The 14,847-nt window shown below is 47.2% G+C and overlaps 1 protein-coding gene across 1 annotated transcript in view; it reads right to left on the bottom strand.

Annotated features, from left to right (window-relative positions):
- GCN1 (GCN1 activator of EIF2AK4) overlaps window positions 1-14,847 on the bottom strand; it is a 1,783,851-nt gene that overhangs the window by 32,309 nt on the left and 1,736,695 nt on the right. The window contains exon 57 of the mRNA XM_069619734.1: window positions 6,010-6,228. Coding sequence (XP_069475835.1) covers window positions 6,010-6,228 — 219 coding nt within the window. The remainder of the gene's footprint in view (window positions 1-6,009; window positions 6,229-14,847) is intronic.

Below are 14,847 nucleotides of genomic sequence, written 5' to 3' on the forward strand. Positions count from 1 at the left end.
AGAAGCTCTCCTTTCGGTGCCACTGAGTCTGGGGTGGGTCCATTGTGTGGGAGGGGGAGTAGGCCCCCTGGACATGTCGCACTCTATCCTGATAGGCTGGAGGGTCTCCCGCCAAGATGATCACTCTACTGTGTGAGTGACAGCTAGGCTTTATGAATGGAGTTCTTTTTGCATAAAAGCAGGGTCCTGAGGACTGGAAGAGCAAGACATCGCCACTGGAACTACAGAACCGAAGGGGAGAGAAGCCACGGACATCTTCAGCACCTGCACCACCGGTGAAGCCCTGCTGCAGCGTCACCACTTTTCTTCCACACGACGAGAGGAGATCTTCGCAAGAGCCTTCTTCCCTTGAGCTGGTGGGACCAACCAGTTCACCAATTGCTTCCTCCGACCTGCCTTGGTCGAATCGCCAGTGCCCAGCACTAGGAGGCCAGATAGCCAGGCAGCCATCCACCCGGACTGCGATTTAAAGGAGCGTACCTTTTTTTCATTGTGCCGCACCGTGGCTGGTTTCATCCCTGAGTAGTGCAGTAACTCAAACATTCCTCCACGACGAGAGCCTCTCTTCCTCTGCTGGATCCCCCGAACTGCAGGAACTACCAGGAACAACCGCCACCGCAGGAGCCACTTCTTCATTCAAAGGTACTTTGTTCCGCTAGGGCTCCCTTTCTACGTGGTAGCCCTAAAGGTGTTTTAAATCCTTTATCTACTTGTTGGGTTGGCCGCCCTTTCACCTAACCTTGTCTTTCGCCTTGCATCTGCCTTTTCAACATTCATTAACCAAAGACTTGACTGCAGCTACAAGAACATTTTTGCTCCTTTGCTCGTGGTCCTGTACCACTGACTCTGGCTCAGGACTAATGACTCTGGCTGATTTGTTAGATCTGCTCTCACTAGATCGATTCCCAATGAGAAATGTGTTGATACACCTGAATCTTCTAAACCCCTCTTCCTTCCTACTGTTTTAACTTGTGAAGTGCCATTTTGCTCAGTTTTCAATTACTTAGGTTTCTGCTAATGTATGACTGTGCATTACTTGTTACCAAAACTTCAGCGAAGTGTTTCTAGGGGTTGTCTGAAGATATTTCGGTTTAACTTTCCCTCCCTTCCCCTAAATTGTTAGAGTGCCATTTGTAGTTGGTTTTCACTGTGCCGTTTTGCTCAGTTTTCACTATCCTGCAAACTTGTCTAGAATTGACTAGGGAGTAGTATATACTTTCCTTGACTAAACTTAACTTGCTTTATCAACTGTGATTAATGTGTTGAACTAGATGTGCAAAAAATAAATCTATATATTCTCTTTTTGATACAAAGCTTTGGTCAGTGTTTCCTTGTGCCATAGTACTGTAATACCTATTGTGTAAACCCTGAATACTGCTCATCTCCCTCTTGAGATAAGTCTGACTGCTTAGCCACAGCTACCAACTAAATCTTTGTGGTACAGACTGATACCAAAGGGGATTTTTCTTGCTCATACCTGTAAGTCTTAATCTTCTGTAGTGCTCCCTAAGGGAACTGCACAGGATTCCGTCTAACACCGCCAAGATAGGTCAAAGTGGTCATACAGGAGGTCTAGCAAAATCCCTGTACAGTTGAGTCTTTGATCTACAAACAGTTGAGTAAACAAGAGAAGTGAATCCTACTAAGCTTGAATGTAAAAGGAATTGTGGAGTGGCAAGAGTGAACCCGGTGGAGGGATGCCAATAAAGAGGGGCAAAGTCTAAGGTCCAGAGAAACAGGGTGTTGACAAACATGAACCCGGTAGAGGGATGTCCACGGTGAACTGTTTAAAAGACATTACGATTTTGTGGAAACTAGAAAAGCCACAATGAACCTTGCGGGGGAGGCGGAAAGCATCGAGAAGGGTCAGCACCCAGAAGAGGGGTACCCAGGGGTGAAGAATCCTCACCCTAAGGAAAACAAGGAACACAAACTTTCATTTTGTTGAAGGAACTTTTGTTTTATGTGAATACATCAGGTCCTCGAAGGCAAGAGACTTTCAAGTGAAACGAGACTTGGCCATCGAAGGCTCTGATAAGAAAGCGTAACTGTCCTCTCGTGCTGGGGAAGCTTGAGTGTACTGTGCTCCAAGATCCTACCTTACCCTGTGCTCAAAACGTGGGGGAGACCCAGGCTACCACATCCTGACATATTTGTGAACACTTTCTTTCTACTGAAAACTATCTTACACCCTTTTTGTATTAGTTGTAAGGTTTGGCAATGGGTTTCTTAGTATAGTCCTTTTTTTGACAATGCCACTAGGACTGCCTTATTTTCATTTGATGGTCGACGCTTGCTCCCATCTTAGATTTAGGTTTAGATTAGGCGTTTTTCCAACCTGCATACAGTTAAACACCCTTGAACTGTGATCACTTGCGTCTATCTTTACTGTTGCCACCATGTGTTCCTCACAACAGGGCATGGGCACACCCTTTTGTCCCACCTGTATTTTATTTTGTGATAGAACACGCCCCACCTTATATGGAGTGCTGAGGGGAAACATGGTCTCCCTTTTCCATTAACAATTAGTTACTGTTACAAGTTAATCTGACAGGCTGGTGGTAGTGTACCTTTTTGCATGACTTTTTGTGGACTTTTGTTGTAGGCTGCATTTGCAGCTGCGGTAAGGGACACAAGGGGTCACAATTTTCCTAAAATGGTGGCTGTACTTTTCTAAGCCCTGTCCATGATGATTTCTTCTTACTTGAGCCTTCTACTATATACCTGGGTGGGTGGGTGGTCTTGATGGGTCTTTTGTCTTTGGCGGGCTTCCCTGGGAAAGTCTGCCAAACTGAGTGCCCGAAAAGACACAAAGTGGGGGAGGTGACCAAAACTCCTGCAGTGTGCCCGCCTGGAACCAGTATGTGCTGGGAGGCTGGCTGACCCCACTGAACAGCCAGCCACAAAGTTTGAATGAATGCATGTCTGGTGATTGGTGGGCTCAGGCAGTTTTCCTGCATAAAAGACAAGGTTCCTGGACCAGTTACTCAGTTGACCACTGGAACTTTGGATGTGCTGTCAGAGTAACCACTGCAGTCCTGATAACCTCTGAGTGACAGGGAAGCCCCGAAGCTCCCCTTGACTGGTGGGCCATTTTGCGCCGTCCCTGGAAGAGCTGCGACCTCCATGGCCCGCAATTCACCAATGTTCTGTGCCATTTTTTGGTGCAAACGTGGTTTCATCAAACTTTGCAGGCATCCCACTGGAACTCTATAGACTGGATTCTGCTCTTTAAAGTCCCCTCAGCCGAGGCGAGGACCAAGACCTGAAGCAATGCCTACCACAACTGAACTGAGCCTTGAAAAAGGCACCAACAAGCCAGTGCTGAGAAGATCTTATGCTGGGCATCCAGCTACTTGAGAGCAACCACCAAATCCATTATAAATGCTTTTCTTCAGTCGCGAAGACCAAGCTGTCCGAACCGGGGTCTGCTGTCCCCTCTCCTTGTGAAACGTCCTGCTGCACAGGCTTCTTTGCTTAAAAGGTGCTGTTCAGCCCATAATACTTACCTGGGGCCTGCTTTGTTGTTCCTGTGCTTCGGAGTGTTGCAGTTAAGTTGTTACTTGCATCTCCTCCTAGGCCTACATTGAGCTACATTGGTTTTGACAACCCTTTGTGCTCTTTACCAAAGAAACTTAACTGCTACTCGCCTGTAAACTTGAAGAAATCTTCAGAGACTCTGACTTGTCTACTACTTACCTACCTTTCCTACCTGAGCCCTTGGTCACTGGTATCCAGTGCCCCCCTTAACTCTGCGAGACTCACCTAGAATAAGGTTGGACTTACTAAGATTGGTTAAGCAGGGGTTAACTAAAGGTATACAAGTTGGTCTAAAGTTTGTTTCAGAAGTTTTTACCACTTTTGTGTTACTTTAAAAGTGTTCAAAATTAGATTTTATCCTTTTGATATTGCAAGTATTTTGTGTTTGATACAACTGTGATAGTACTTACCTTACTTAAATGTTACAAGTCTTAGTGTATTTAAAATAAATGCTTTTTTTTTTTAATGGAACCTCTAGTGTGTAAGTGTTTCCTTGAACTAAGTGTATGTTTCGAGTACTGTGTACCTCACTACATGCCCACCCCCCCTCCTAGAATAGGCAATTGCTACCAAACCTTTGGGTAGTTCAGGCTAAACCCAAGGGTGGTCCCCCTGTTCATCCAAGGTGGGCTTTCTAACGTCTTGTCACAGACAGGAATTTGGAAAAATCTCCCAACATCAACAATCTGCAGAAACCCATCCCTCATCTCACCAGCCAGGATCTACTGCCTCTAATATGAGTCTCCAGTCTGTGGGAGTACTTAGCGAATGCACATGATGCATTGACTGCCTTTCAAGGCTGTGCTAACCGAGGTGAAGATCTTTTTAGCTAGGGCAGTGTTCTTAGATTCCCTATCTGTAGACAAGTTAAAGGTGGACATGGCTGGTCTGGAGCTTACTCTAGCAGCTTGCACTACAGGGCCTTCTGGCTTGGAGTGGGAAGACAGGATGGGTACATCCCCCCCTAGCCGGCTTGTAATTTTGTGTAAGCTCTATATCCACAGCTGGAGTGGAACAAGATCTCAGCCATAATGTCGAAATGGGGTCTGAGATGGCTGCAATGAAAGGCAATTACCCTTTTCAAGGATGTCTGAGGTCATAGGCCGACAGGGGCTTTGCTGGAGTGCCCAGATCAGATGGTCCAACCATCTTTCTCCACAGTCCTTCAGTACTGTGCTTTAAGGTGACCATAAGGAGCGGCTTGCTGGGTGTCAAGACCAGGAGACGTATCCAAACCACTGCCATCATGAAGTCCTTCAGCAAGGGCAATCGAATCGGCCTGGCCGGTTAAGTAGCCCCGACTGCTGACACTGCACCTAAAGATCCAAGGTCAAAAGGCACTTGGTCCCAATCATCGTTGAAAATTGACTGCATTCTGTCGAAGAATGTCGAAAGTGAGTCTGGGATAAAGGAACGATCTGCTGTTGGTGTCGTTCCCACTAGGCCCAACGGTGCCGGCAACTCTGAGCCCTTCGGCACTATGGGCAGTTTCCTGCTAGTCATGGTTGAGAGCTAGGGCGTAGGACCAGGCTTGGCTACCTTGATGCGGGAACCTCCGGGCGCAACTAGTGCCGTGGGAGCCTGCAGCGTCCAGACCAGAGTCATACCTGCTGCAGCAGTCTTAAACATTTGGAGCATTTGCTCCTTGAAAGCCATTCACTCTTCCTTCGACGTGCCCAGATTCTGGATGATCTTAGCAAGTTCCTCCGACGAATCGGAGTCGTGCCTGCATCGATGGTGCCTTTTATTCTTATGAGAAAACAATGTATGATTAATTATTTGACAAGAGCCGCACTCCTCGACTGACATGACCTTTACCGAGACACCACACGCAGATGCCATGCAGTCAGTGATCGACATCTTGGAGTTGCAGCATTGACAACGCTTGAACCCGGACTCCTTAGAAGCAGACATATCGACGAAAGTCGATGGAAAGTAGATGCTGTCTAATTGAAATTTTCTCTCACGAGAAACGGTCTGAATAGCAGCGTGCGGAGCAACAGAAAAAAGGAACAGGGGCGTATTGGCGTAGTATATATGGCAGCCAATGTCACATCCAGAGCTGACGAATGGCACGGTCAAGACAAGAGGGATTAACTGTCCATTGGAGTCGTACCACGCCCCTTGTGGTGTGGAAAACGTTTGAGCAGCTGATGCAGGAATGGATATCTTTGATAGGGAATCTGAGGGAGAATGCAATCCATTGAAGCTCTTTAACTGAACATACTCAATTCTCGCATCAGTCTTTCCTTTCCAACTACAATGTTTTTATTTTTCAAAAGGCACATTTAAGACATAAAACAGACAAAAAGCAATAATCACTACCATCTTCCCATCAACACATTTGCTGAAACACCTTAAGCCATTTCAGTACTGCAATCACAAACATGAATGTAAGTTAGGGAAACACTGAAATGCAAGAGCCTAAACTAGCCAAATGTAGGTCTTCTCATTCATAATCCAATTTACCTGTATAACCTGCTCTCCTGCCCTCATCTTCAGGAGGTTGACTATGGCCTGGTCACTGTAAGTCCGCACACTTGTGTTCTTGTCCTTTGTGTTATCCAAAAGTGCTTTGAGGAGTGGCTTGATGGTTTGAGGATCCAACGGGGGTAGTTCGTCCTTATTTGCCCACCAGATCATCTTCTCTGCAGCCAGCTTAATGTCACTAGATGGGTTTTGGAGACACTATGGTGACAAAGACAATTTTAACTATGTATGTGAACCACCATTTCCCTCCTACATTCTTCAAACAGACTGCTCCTGAGGAGTTGTGCTTCTAAAAACCAAACTAACTAGACAATTTGAGAAGAAAAAAAAAACACTATCATGGACCGAGAAGGACTAAAAATTAAAAAAGGAAGCAAGTTATGTACGTTATTTAGTAAACAGCATCGTTAAAGCAGTTTTTGTACAACCGCTGCTGAAAGTTGAACAACCACTAACCCTAGGGAGGGGATATTGCACCCAGCAAAAGAGAGACAAACTGTTCTTAAAGCTAAGTAATGGAACAGAGTGACATGGCTTAACTCCCGGGAAGCGGTGGGAGGCCGGCACAAAGGTGCAATTAGTCCAGGCACTTATCCATAGAAAATACACGACACCGATATACTTAAAAGTGTTATGTACTTATTATGTTACACAGGCAGATCTCCATCAGGGAAAATAAGTACTTGTCCATATAATACACAGTATTACAATACTATGTATACACTAGCAAATGTTTTTGAGGACTCTTCTTATCCCTATACTTTAATGCAAGTCCACTATCCCAGACAGGCACACAACATAGTGACAAGGGTGGCAGGGGACCCAAATATTTTAACAGTTAACAATCCCTAGTGCCAGCACAACAACAGTACAATGTCCAAAAGAGACAACCCACTTGTTAGATTTTGTGGGTTCTAACCAACATAAACAGACAAGGGGTACGATGAAAAGGGAACCATACATTTTACTGGAGAAACAGTCATACAAACCACCAAGACCAACACCACCAATCCACATTGATTCTGGCCCCTTGGGGCGTAATTTATATAAAATCCAAATACACATATTGCAGATAATGACAACGCAAGGGTGGAACACAAACCAGAAACACAACAAATTACCTCCCCAAAAAAATCTAGATACGCTTTAGACATCATTACCATTGCAATTCTCTTCTGGGAAAAAGGATTACACAGGCACCAAAGTTAGATACAGTAAAAAAAAAAAAAAAAAAGACCATGACTTTTAAAATACATATAAAATCACAGATTGTTAAAAATGGTGTGTTTGGCCAGGCACTCCCTGGGCCCCAGAGGAACACAGGAACAATGTCCAGGGGCAGGTGGGTACCTGCAAAGCCACTTTAGGAGAGTTCCAAGGTGAGCTGGATGTTGCATATAAATCAGTGAGACAAAGTAAGTAGGCATTCTTTGGGTATATCACACTGCTACAAATTTGGCAGCAAACAATCACAGGAAGGACCAGACGAGACCTCAATCAAAAGAACCATGGGACAGTTCGAGAAAAAAAAGAGTCCAAGAAAGGATGAAGCAAAGCAGGAAAACCTGAAAGTTATCCAATGGGAAAATTGTTAGCAGAGCCTCGAAGCCGAAGGTGAGCATCAAGAATAAGTGCCCACCCCAGGACTTGAACACTCGGTCAACAAGGACCCAGACAACCAAAGAGAAGCATAAACTGCCTTCCCACGCGGGAACCCATCAAGCCAGCTGCAAAAATACCAGCAAGGAAGATTTTAGGAAGGCGAGGGAACACAGTAAAGAGGATTCTGGTGACTCGGTGGACCAAGGAGGATTGCCCCAGCCACAGAAGAAGGTCCCATAGTAGGGAGGATAGTAGAGGCTGTTAAGGTGGATTTTTTAAATCAGGCCTAGAGGACAGATTTGAGGCCACCCTAGATATGGTGAACAGGGAGCTAAAACCCAATCAAGGTAGTGTGGAGAGCACTCAAGGCTTAGTATCAGGGGCGTGCGAGCGTTGTCAGGGGCCTTCAATGAGTACAAAGAGAATAACAGACTTATTACAACATGGAAGATGGAAACATATTGCCTTGATGGTTACCAGATTATGCAGAGGTGTGCGGAATGAAACTACGGGGAGGACATTTGGTGGCCTCATAATTGGTATAAAGACTGGCTCACCACCAGTCGGCACATAATCGTCGTACTCATCAGAATGGGTCGATTCTGTGCCTGTGTCGGTATGCATAGGCAGTTCCCTCATCGAAAATAGTCTCCAGGGCGCTGCTGGTGGCAGCATCGCCGGCCGAAGATTCAGCCTTGATAGGCTAGGTTGTCACCTTGGCAGGGGGCTTCATGAGTGCCTTGATCTTGTCGTGTTCGTCCTAAGACAACTCCTCACTGGTGGTCTCTTAGGGCTACCGACTGGCCCAGGAACTGGGGCAGCTGGTAGCCTCTGCACATCTCTGGGGCTACTAACAGGCGGACATTTTCAAAATCTGCAAGGAACTCGCCAATCCTAATGCAGTCTCCATTTCTCATCTGCCTTCCCTGGGACTCTGCACTTCAATGGCCACTCACTTCATTACTAAAACTCAGGACATCCAGTCCTCATTCTCCTGTAGACCACACCCTTCTCCCTCACCCGCTCGCAGGCCTCCCTTGGCCCCCCTCCCTCCTACTCTCCTCTTTCTCTCCCATATAACCTGATGAGGTTTCTAGGCGAGTCCGCTCTATGAATGTCTCATCCAAACAGGTGCTCCTCCAGAGCTATCAAGGACAACATTGTCTCCCTTGGTCCAGCCTTGGCTGATTTCTGAAATCACTCCTTTGCCACTGGATTCTTCCCGTTACTCCTCAAGCACTGCCTTGTGCTCCCCCTCTCCTCAAAATGCCTTTTGCCGACCCTCCTTGCCCAGCTAACTACCGCCCTCCATTCCCCCTTCCTGGGCAAACGCTTGGAGAAGCTGGCCATCTCCTAGCTCATTCACCACACTGAATCTGTTGGTTGCCTCCATGGCCACCAGTCTGGCTTCAGAGCTGCAGAGGGATGGAAGCTGCAGTCCTGAAGACTTGCTCTCTAATCTCAATTCCAACTCTCCTTCCGTTCTCATCCTTCTTGACCGTTACTCTGCCTTTGATACGGTCAATCATGCCACCCTTATAAATCGGCTCTGTGATACCCTTGGCATCACAGACTTGGCTCTGGACTGGCTGACCACCTTCCTCTCTGACCGACCTTCCCTTCAACTGGGCCCTTTTCTCGCCTGCATCTCCCTCTCCATCTGTGGTGTCCCTCAGGGATCTATCCTATCGCCTTAGTTTTTCAACATCTACCTTGCCCCTCTAACCCATTTGATCTGTGCCTTCTCTCCCAACTTCCAGTGTTATGCGGATGACACGCAGCTCTCCTTCAAGCTTTCCCTCCTCTACCTTCCACATTCCTGACTGTATGCTATTAAGGCATGGTGCAGTGATAATAATCTCTGCCGTAATGCCAGTAAGACAGATCCTCATTGGGAAACCAGCTCCATCCTTCTCTCCTACACTCTGGAGACCTGGCAGCGAGATGTACTTTGATAGAGGCATGAGCCAGTCCTGCTTTGGCCAGGGAAAGCAAGTATGGCAGAAATTGAAGGGCCGTGAGCCGCAGCGGGATAATCTTGACTCCTGCACCACACTGAGAAGCATTTCCATTTATGCCTGTAGCACTTCAACGTCGACAAAGCTCTGGCCAGGATGTCATTACATTCATCGGGCAGAGGAGAACCCCCAAACTTTAGGGCTGCAGGAGCCATGCCCTCAGGTTCTATGGGTTGTCATGCAGAATCGCCCCCTCTCCAGCTAGAAGGTGTGGGGAAAGTGGTAGCCTGATGGACCGGGCCACAGACAGACCCAGCAGGTCAGGATACTAGATTTGTCTCTACCACGCTGGGGCGAAAAGTATCCTGCAGCTGCACTGTTTGAGTGAGTTGATCACACATAACAGGAGGGCAAACTGAGAAAAAGAATACAGGAACCGTCCTTCCCATCACAGTCTGCAGAGGCGAACGAGGCTGATGGAGGAGGACAACATGCCCAGAAGCGACTTGATGGACAGCACCGCCGCCGTCTGGGCCGACAAGCGCTGCACATTGCCTTGTATGGTCTTCACCTTCTCCTCCGAGGGTGACGCAAAACACTTCAGAGTCGAGTTGTGCACCCAGGAATAGAGCGTCCTAAGATTGCTCTAAGCAAAACATTGGATACTTTATGGAAAACCCCAACTCTGTCAGCAGACGTACGGTCTTCGACGTGTGCTTGCTTGCCAGAGATTATGAGCAGGATCACTCCAGCCAGTCGTCCAGGTAGGGGTATGCGTGGAAGCCTTGCAGACAAAGATGTGCCGCCACTGGGGCCAGGCACTTCCTAAACACCCTCGGGCCGACTTCAGGCACTGGTAGTGCTGGCATTGAACTACAATCGTAAGAACTTGCAGTGCTTCTTGCAAATGGGGATGTGGAAGTAGACGTCATCCAGATCCAACAACAGAAATCTCATTGTTTCAGCAGGCCGTGCATGTATTGCAACGTGACCATCTGGAAATGTAGTACTTGTTGAGAAGGCGTAGATCCAGAATCGCCCACCAACCCCCAGTTTTCTTTCGAACTAGAAAATATCTGGAATATACTCCAGAGCCGCTGGGGAATGGGTTCAATCGGCCTTTTCAGTAATATGGCCCGCAACTCCTACAGAAACTGGGGCCTGTGCAGTTCCTGTCACTGAACCGGTAGGATATGAGGACCCCTGCATTGGAACCCCAAGGTGTGCTCCTGTCCGAGAGCATCCAGCACCCATTTGTAAGTGGTGATCTTTTCCCATGTGCTGACGAATTTCGCCAGCTGGCTTCCCACCGGGGTACGTAGGTGGAGGCCTGCAGCCACGGCCGGTTCAGGTCTGCTTGGGGGTAGAGCTCTGCCCTGCAGACTGTGCCGCCACTGCCCCTGCTGCCTTGAGAGTGCCCCGTATACACTTCTTGAGTGGAAGAGCGTGGAGGTGGCTGGTATGGCGTACTATAACTCTTTGAATATCTTCCTGACTTTCCACTGGAAGAGCGAAAAGACGATTGTCGTTACTGCAAAGTTCCCAGGGAGTGTGCCGTCTTTTTGTCGGTCTTTATCGCCTGCAAAGACTCGTTGACCGCCTTCCCAAAGAGGCTCTCCCCATCAAATGGCATATCCAGCTACTTCGTCTGAACGTCCTGGCGGAAGTTTGTAGCCTTCAACCAACCTTGACGGCGCAGAGACGCCCCGTTTCCCATCTGGCCAAAACCTGTGTCTGCGATGTCTACTGCCACTGTGATGGTGTGATCTGAGGCCACTTCATCTTCCTGAAAGAGTTCTAGTGACTCTACCTTCTTGTCTTTGGGCAGGAAGTCCAGGATAGGAACTAGCTTGTCCCAGAGTTCACAGTCATACCGGGACAAAATGGCTAGGGCGTTCACTGCCTTGATGGTAGAGGCTGCCATGTACATTATCCTCTTGCCCATTGCATCCAGCTTCTTCCCCTCCTGGTCCGCAGGGACCAGGGCTGCAGATGACTGGTTCGCTGAGCGTTTCTGAACTGCGACCAAGACCACCGAATCTGGCGAGGGCTGAGACGTTAGGCACCAGAAAGTCGAATCCAGCACCCTGTACTTTTTCTCCAACCTGTCCCTCTTGGTCGGAGCCGTACTCCGATTTTTCATTAGGGCTAGTCCTTCCTCCCAGATGTCGTCCAGGAACGAAATGGAGATGGTCTTTTCTTCAATCTGTGTCGGTGGAACAGGAAAGACTCTTCATCTCATCGGGAACCAACTGAAACAGTTCAGAGGCCCTTGATATGACCAAATGAAAAGATCCATCTTTGTCCAGTGGGGAGGCCCTATGGTGCTTGTCCGCGTGTGGAGTTTCTCTGTCAGCCGCAATGAAATCATAGTCTTCATCGGTGCCAGTAGCCGTGGTAGCTGTGTCCATGTCTGTGTGCGGATCCGGGGCTCCGGGAAGAGTCTTCTCGCAAGGAGGTGGTGGAGTTGGATGATGCAGAGGACAAGCGCCCCCTAGGACTTACTTTTCCGCAGAGGGGAGTTTAACCTCTGAGGCTCCCACACCTCCCACAGAGGTGTAGGCCCTGATGGGGGCATTCTTCGCTGGATTGCAGTGACCAAAGTGTGTAGGAAAGATGGAATATCCAAAGACACGTCCCTAGGTCTAGGGGTGAACGGAGCCAGAGGAGTGGAATCTGGGCTGATGCGTTTCCTCTTCCGCACAGGTGACTGAAGTCCTCCTCCCTCAGATCCTCCCTCTTTGTAGTGTGAGCAGCACCCATCGTGCAGCTCATTCTCTCCCTCATTGGTACTCTAGTAGATCTGTCCCGGTCTGTCCACAGTAACCTGCTGGTCCATGTTCCTGGGAGGTTCCACAGGTGGGACCATTTCCCTCTCAGGAGGTTGTTGGGTCGGAGCAGACATCTGGTCTTTCCCTGGCCCAGCTCCTTTGCCACAGCAGCCGGATCTCACCTTGGTGGCATGGACACCCATGGTGCAGACGCCACATCTTTTCTGGACCTGCTCTCTTTCAGAGCCGCTGTGGACGTCGTGGACTTCGACGACGTAGTGCTTGTGGTTGTTTTCGTCGACGGTACCTGTTGGCATGGTACAAAGACTTAGCTTGCTTCGACGAGTCCACCCAGTCTCGACCCTCGTTGGATTATCCACGGACACACAGAGCTTGGACGGGGTTAGTGACTTTTTCCTCGAAGATGCTCTTTTCGTTGGCAGCTCACCGTGGAGGTTGACTGTGATGGCGATCACCCTTTGTCCAAATCTTGACACGCATCAGCCACAAACCCAGTACAGATAGTGTTGTGGAGCTTGGCCTTCTCTTGGACCTCCGCGAGCGGGCGTTCAAAGGACATCGACCTCATTAATGGAGAACGCTCCTCGGACAGGCTGGTCCTGGGTGAGGATTGACCCTGCACTGAGGCTGCGCCAGTGGCATTGCTTGACTTATGCCACACCGATAGTCTGCTATAGTGGTCGTTTTTGCAGTTTTCAAGCAAAGCAAAACTGTTTTTCTTTTTACCGAGGATTCCCAGCCCGACGACAGGGAATATACATGAGCATGTGATTGCATGCCAGACCTTATGCTGGAGAACCTTAGGTTTGACTCACTGACTTTTTGCTCCTCTAAATAGGGTTATAGCTTGGTTTCCATACCATAGGTATTGAGTTGGTTTTTAGGATTGCATTTATGTGTGATAGTACTTACTTACCCAAGAATTCTCTTGGACTATTTGTATTTAAATAAACCCTTTATTTTTACAATACGTAGTGTTTCAGTGTTTCTTTGGACCATATGCATGATACAATTTCATTGTACCAAGCTACAAGACCTATTTCCCTCCTAAGATTAGCCTGGCTGCTTGGTTTACGCTAACAAATGTTCTCAGGTGGTACAGCCTTCTACTAAGAGTGGATTTGTGTACTGCCTCAGATGTATGGTTTTATGAAGCCTTAGGTGGACTTAAAAAATATCCCAATAGCAGTCAATATTGGTCATCCGTCAAGATGTCCGTCGAGCGGCAACTGTCGAAATAATGAATAAATGGTAAATATCTCTGAAAGTAGCATAGCTACAGGACTCTGCGAAGCACATCTAACCAGGAAAAGAAATAACTAATTGGAGGGACCTCGACATACGATGGATCATGGGTTCACTAGAAGTCAAACTAGGGATATTACAAAGGTGCCAAGGTGACATCCCTTTTCGAACTTCAAAAACGTTCAATATTGCGCGCCTACCACGGTACACAGTGTTTATATCGAATCCTTTATAGTGAATGCACATATATCGAATATTTTATATTTAAAACCTTTATGGTGAATGCATTTAAGGGTGCGTTAAAGGGTCAAATATTTTTGTGAGAAACTGTTAGGGTGGGTTTTTAGGGGTGGGAAACAGGGGTATGAGGGGACCACCACCACCAACAAAAAAAGATTAATATATAAGATTCGATATATGTACATTCATTATAAAGGACTTCGGTATAAAGACATGTAACCGCCTACCATTAGATATCGGCCTATGCAAAGCATGTGATTCTAAGCAGATCCAAAAGCCTCAGAAATATATATTTTGTAGACTGCGGCTGCATTTGACCACATTAACGGTCAGGTCCTTTGGTTGAAGTTAAAACGGTGGCGACTTCACCCTCTCATTTTACGTTTTATTTGATCTCTTTACTCAGATACTACAGTGAATTTAAGGTTAAACTAGCAAGGGGCGCTTACCTCAACTATTGGAACTAATCCTGGCTTGAAAACTTTGGCAGTGGTTTTATTTAATTTGTATGTCGCTGACCTGGAAGAAGACCTAATTAAGTAATAACTTCCCCCTGTGTGGCTGGCTGTGTTATGCGGATGATATTGTCATCTTTGACCGCACACCAATAGGTCTACAAAGGAGTCTCACTGCAATACATAAACATGCTTCTAGAAATAATCTTACAATCAATCATAAGAAAACCAAAATTAGGATTATAAAAGCTGGTAAAATGAAGAGTGTAAAGTTTGTATGGAAGATGAATGGCGATCCTATTGAAGTTACCAAGAAATATACGTATTTGGGTGTTCCCATTACAGACTCCCTTAACTCCAGTTTATTAGCCATAGATGCCATGGGAAAGAAAAAAAATATCATGCGGTTAAGAATTTGATTCCCCATAGCGGTAGCTACTCAATGGAAGGTCTATTGCAAATGTATGGAACGAGTATAGCCGCTAGTGCTCTATACGGCATGGAAATATATACAAATAATGAAAC

The sequence above is a fragment of the Ambystoma mexicanum genome, chromosome 10, assembly GCF_040938575.1.
Source record: "Ambystoma mexicanum isolate Mex_15411 chromosome 10, UKY_AmexF1_1, whole genome shotgun sequence".
Taxonomy (NCBI): Eukaryota; Metazoa; Chordata; class Amphibia; order Caudata; family Ambystomatidae; genus Ambystoma; species Ambystoma mexicanum.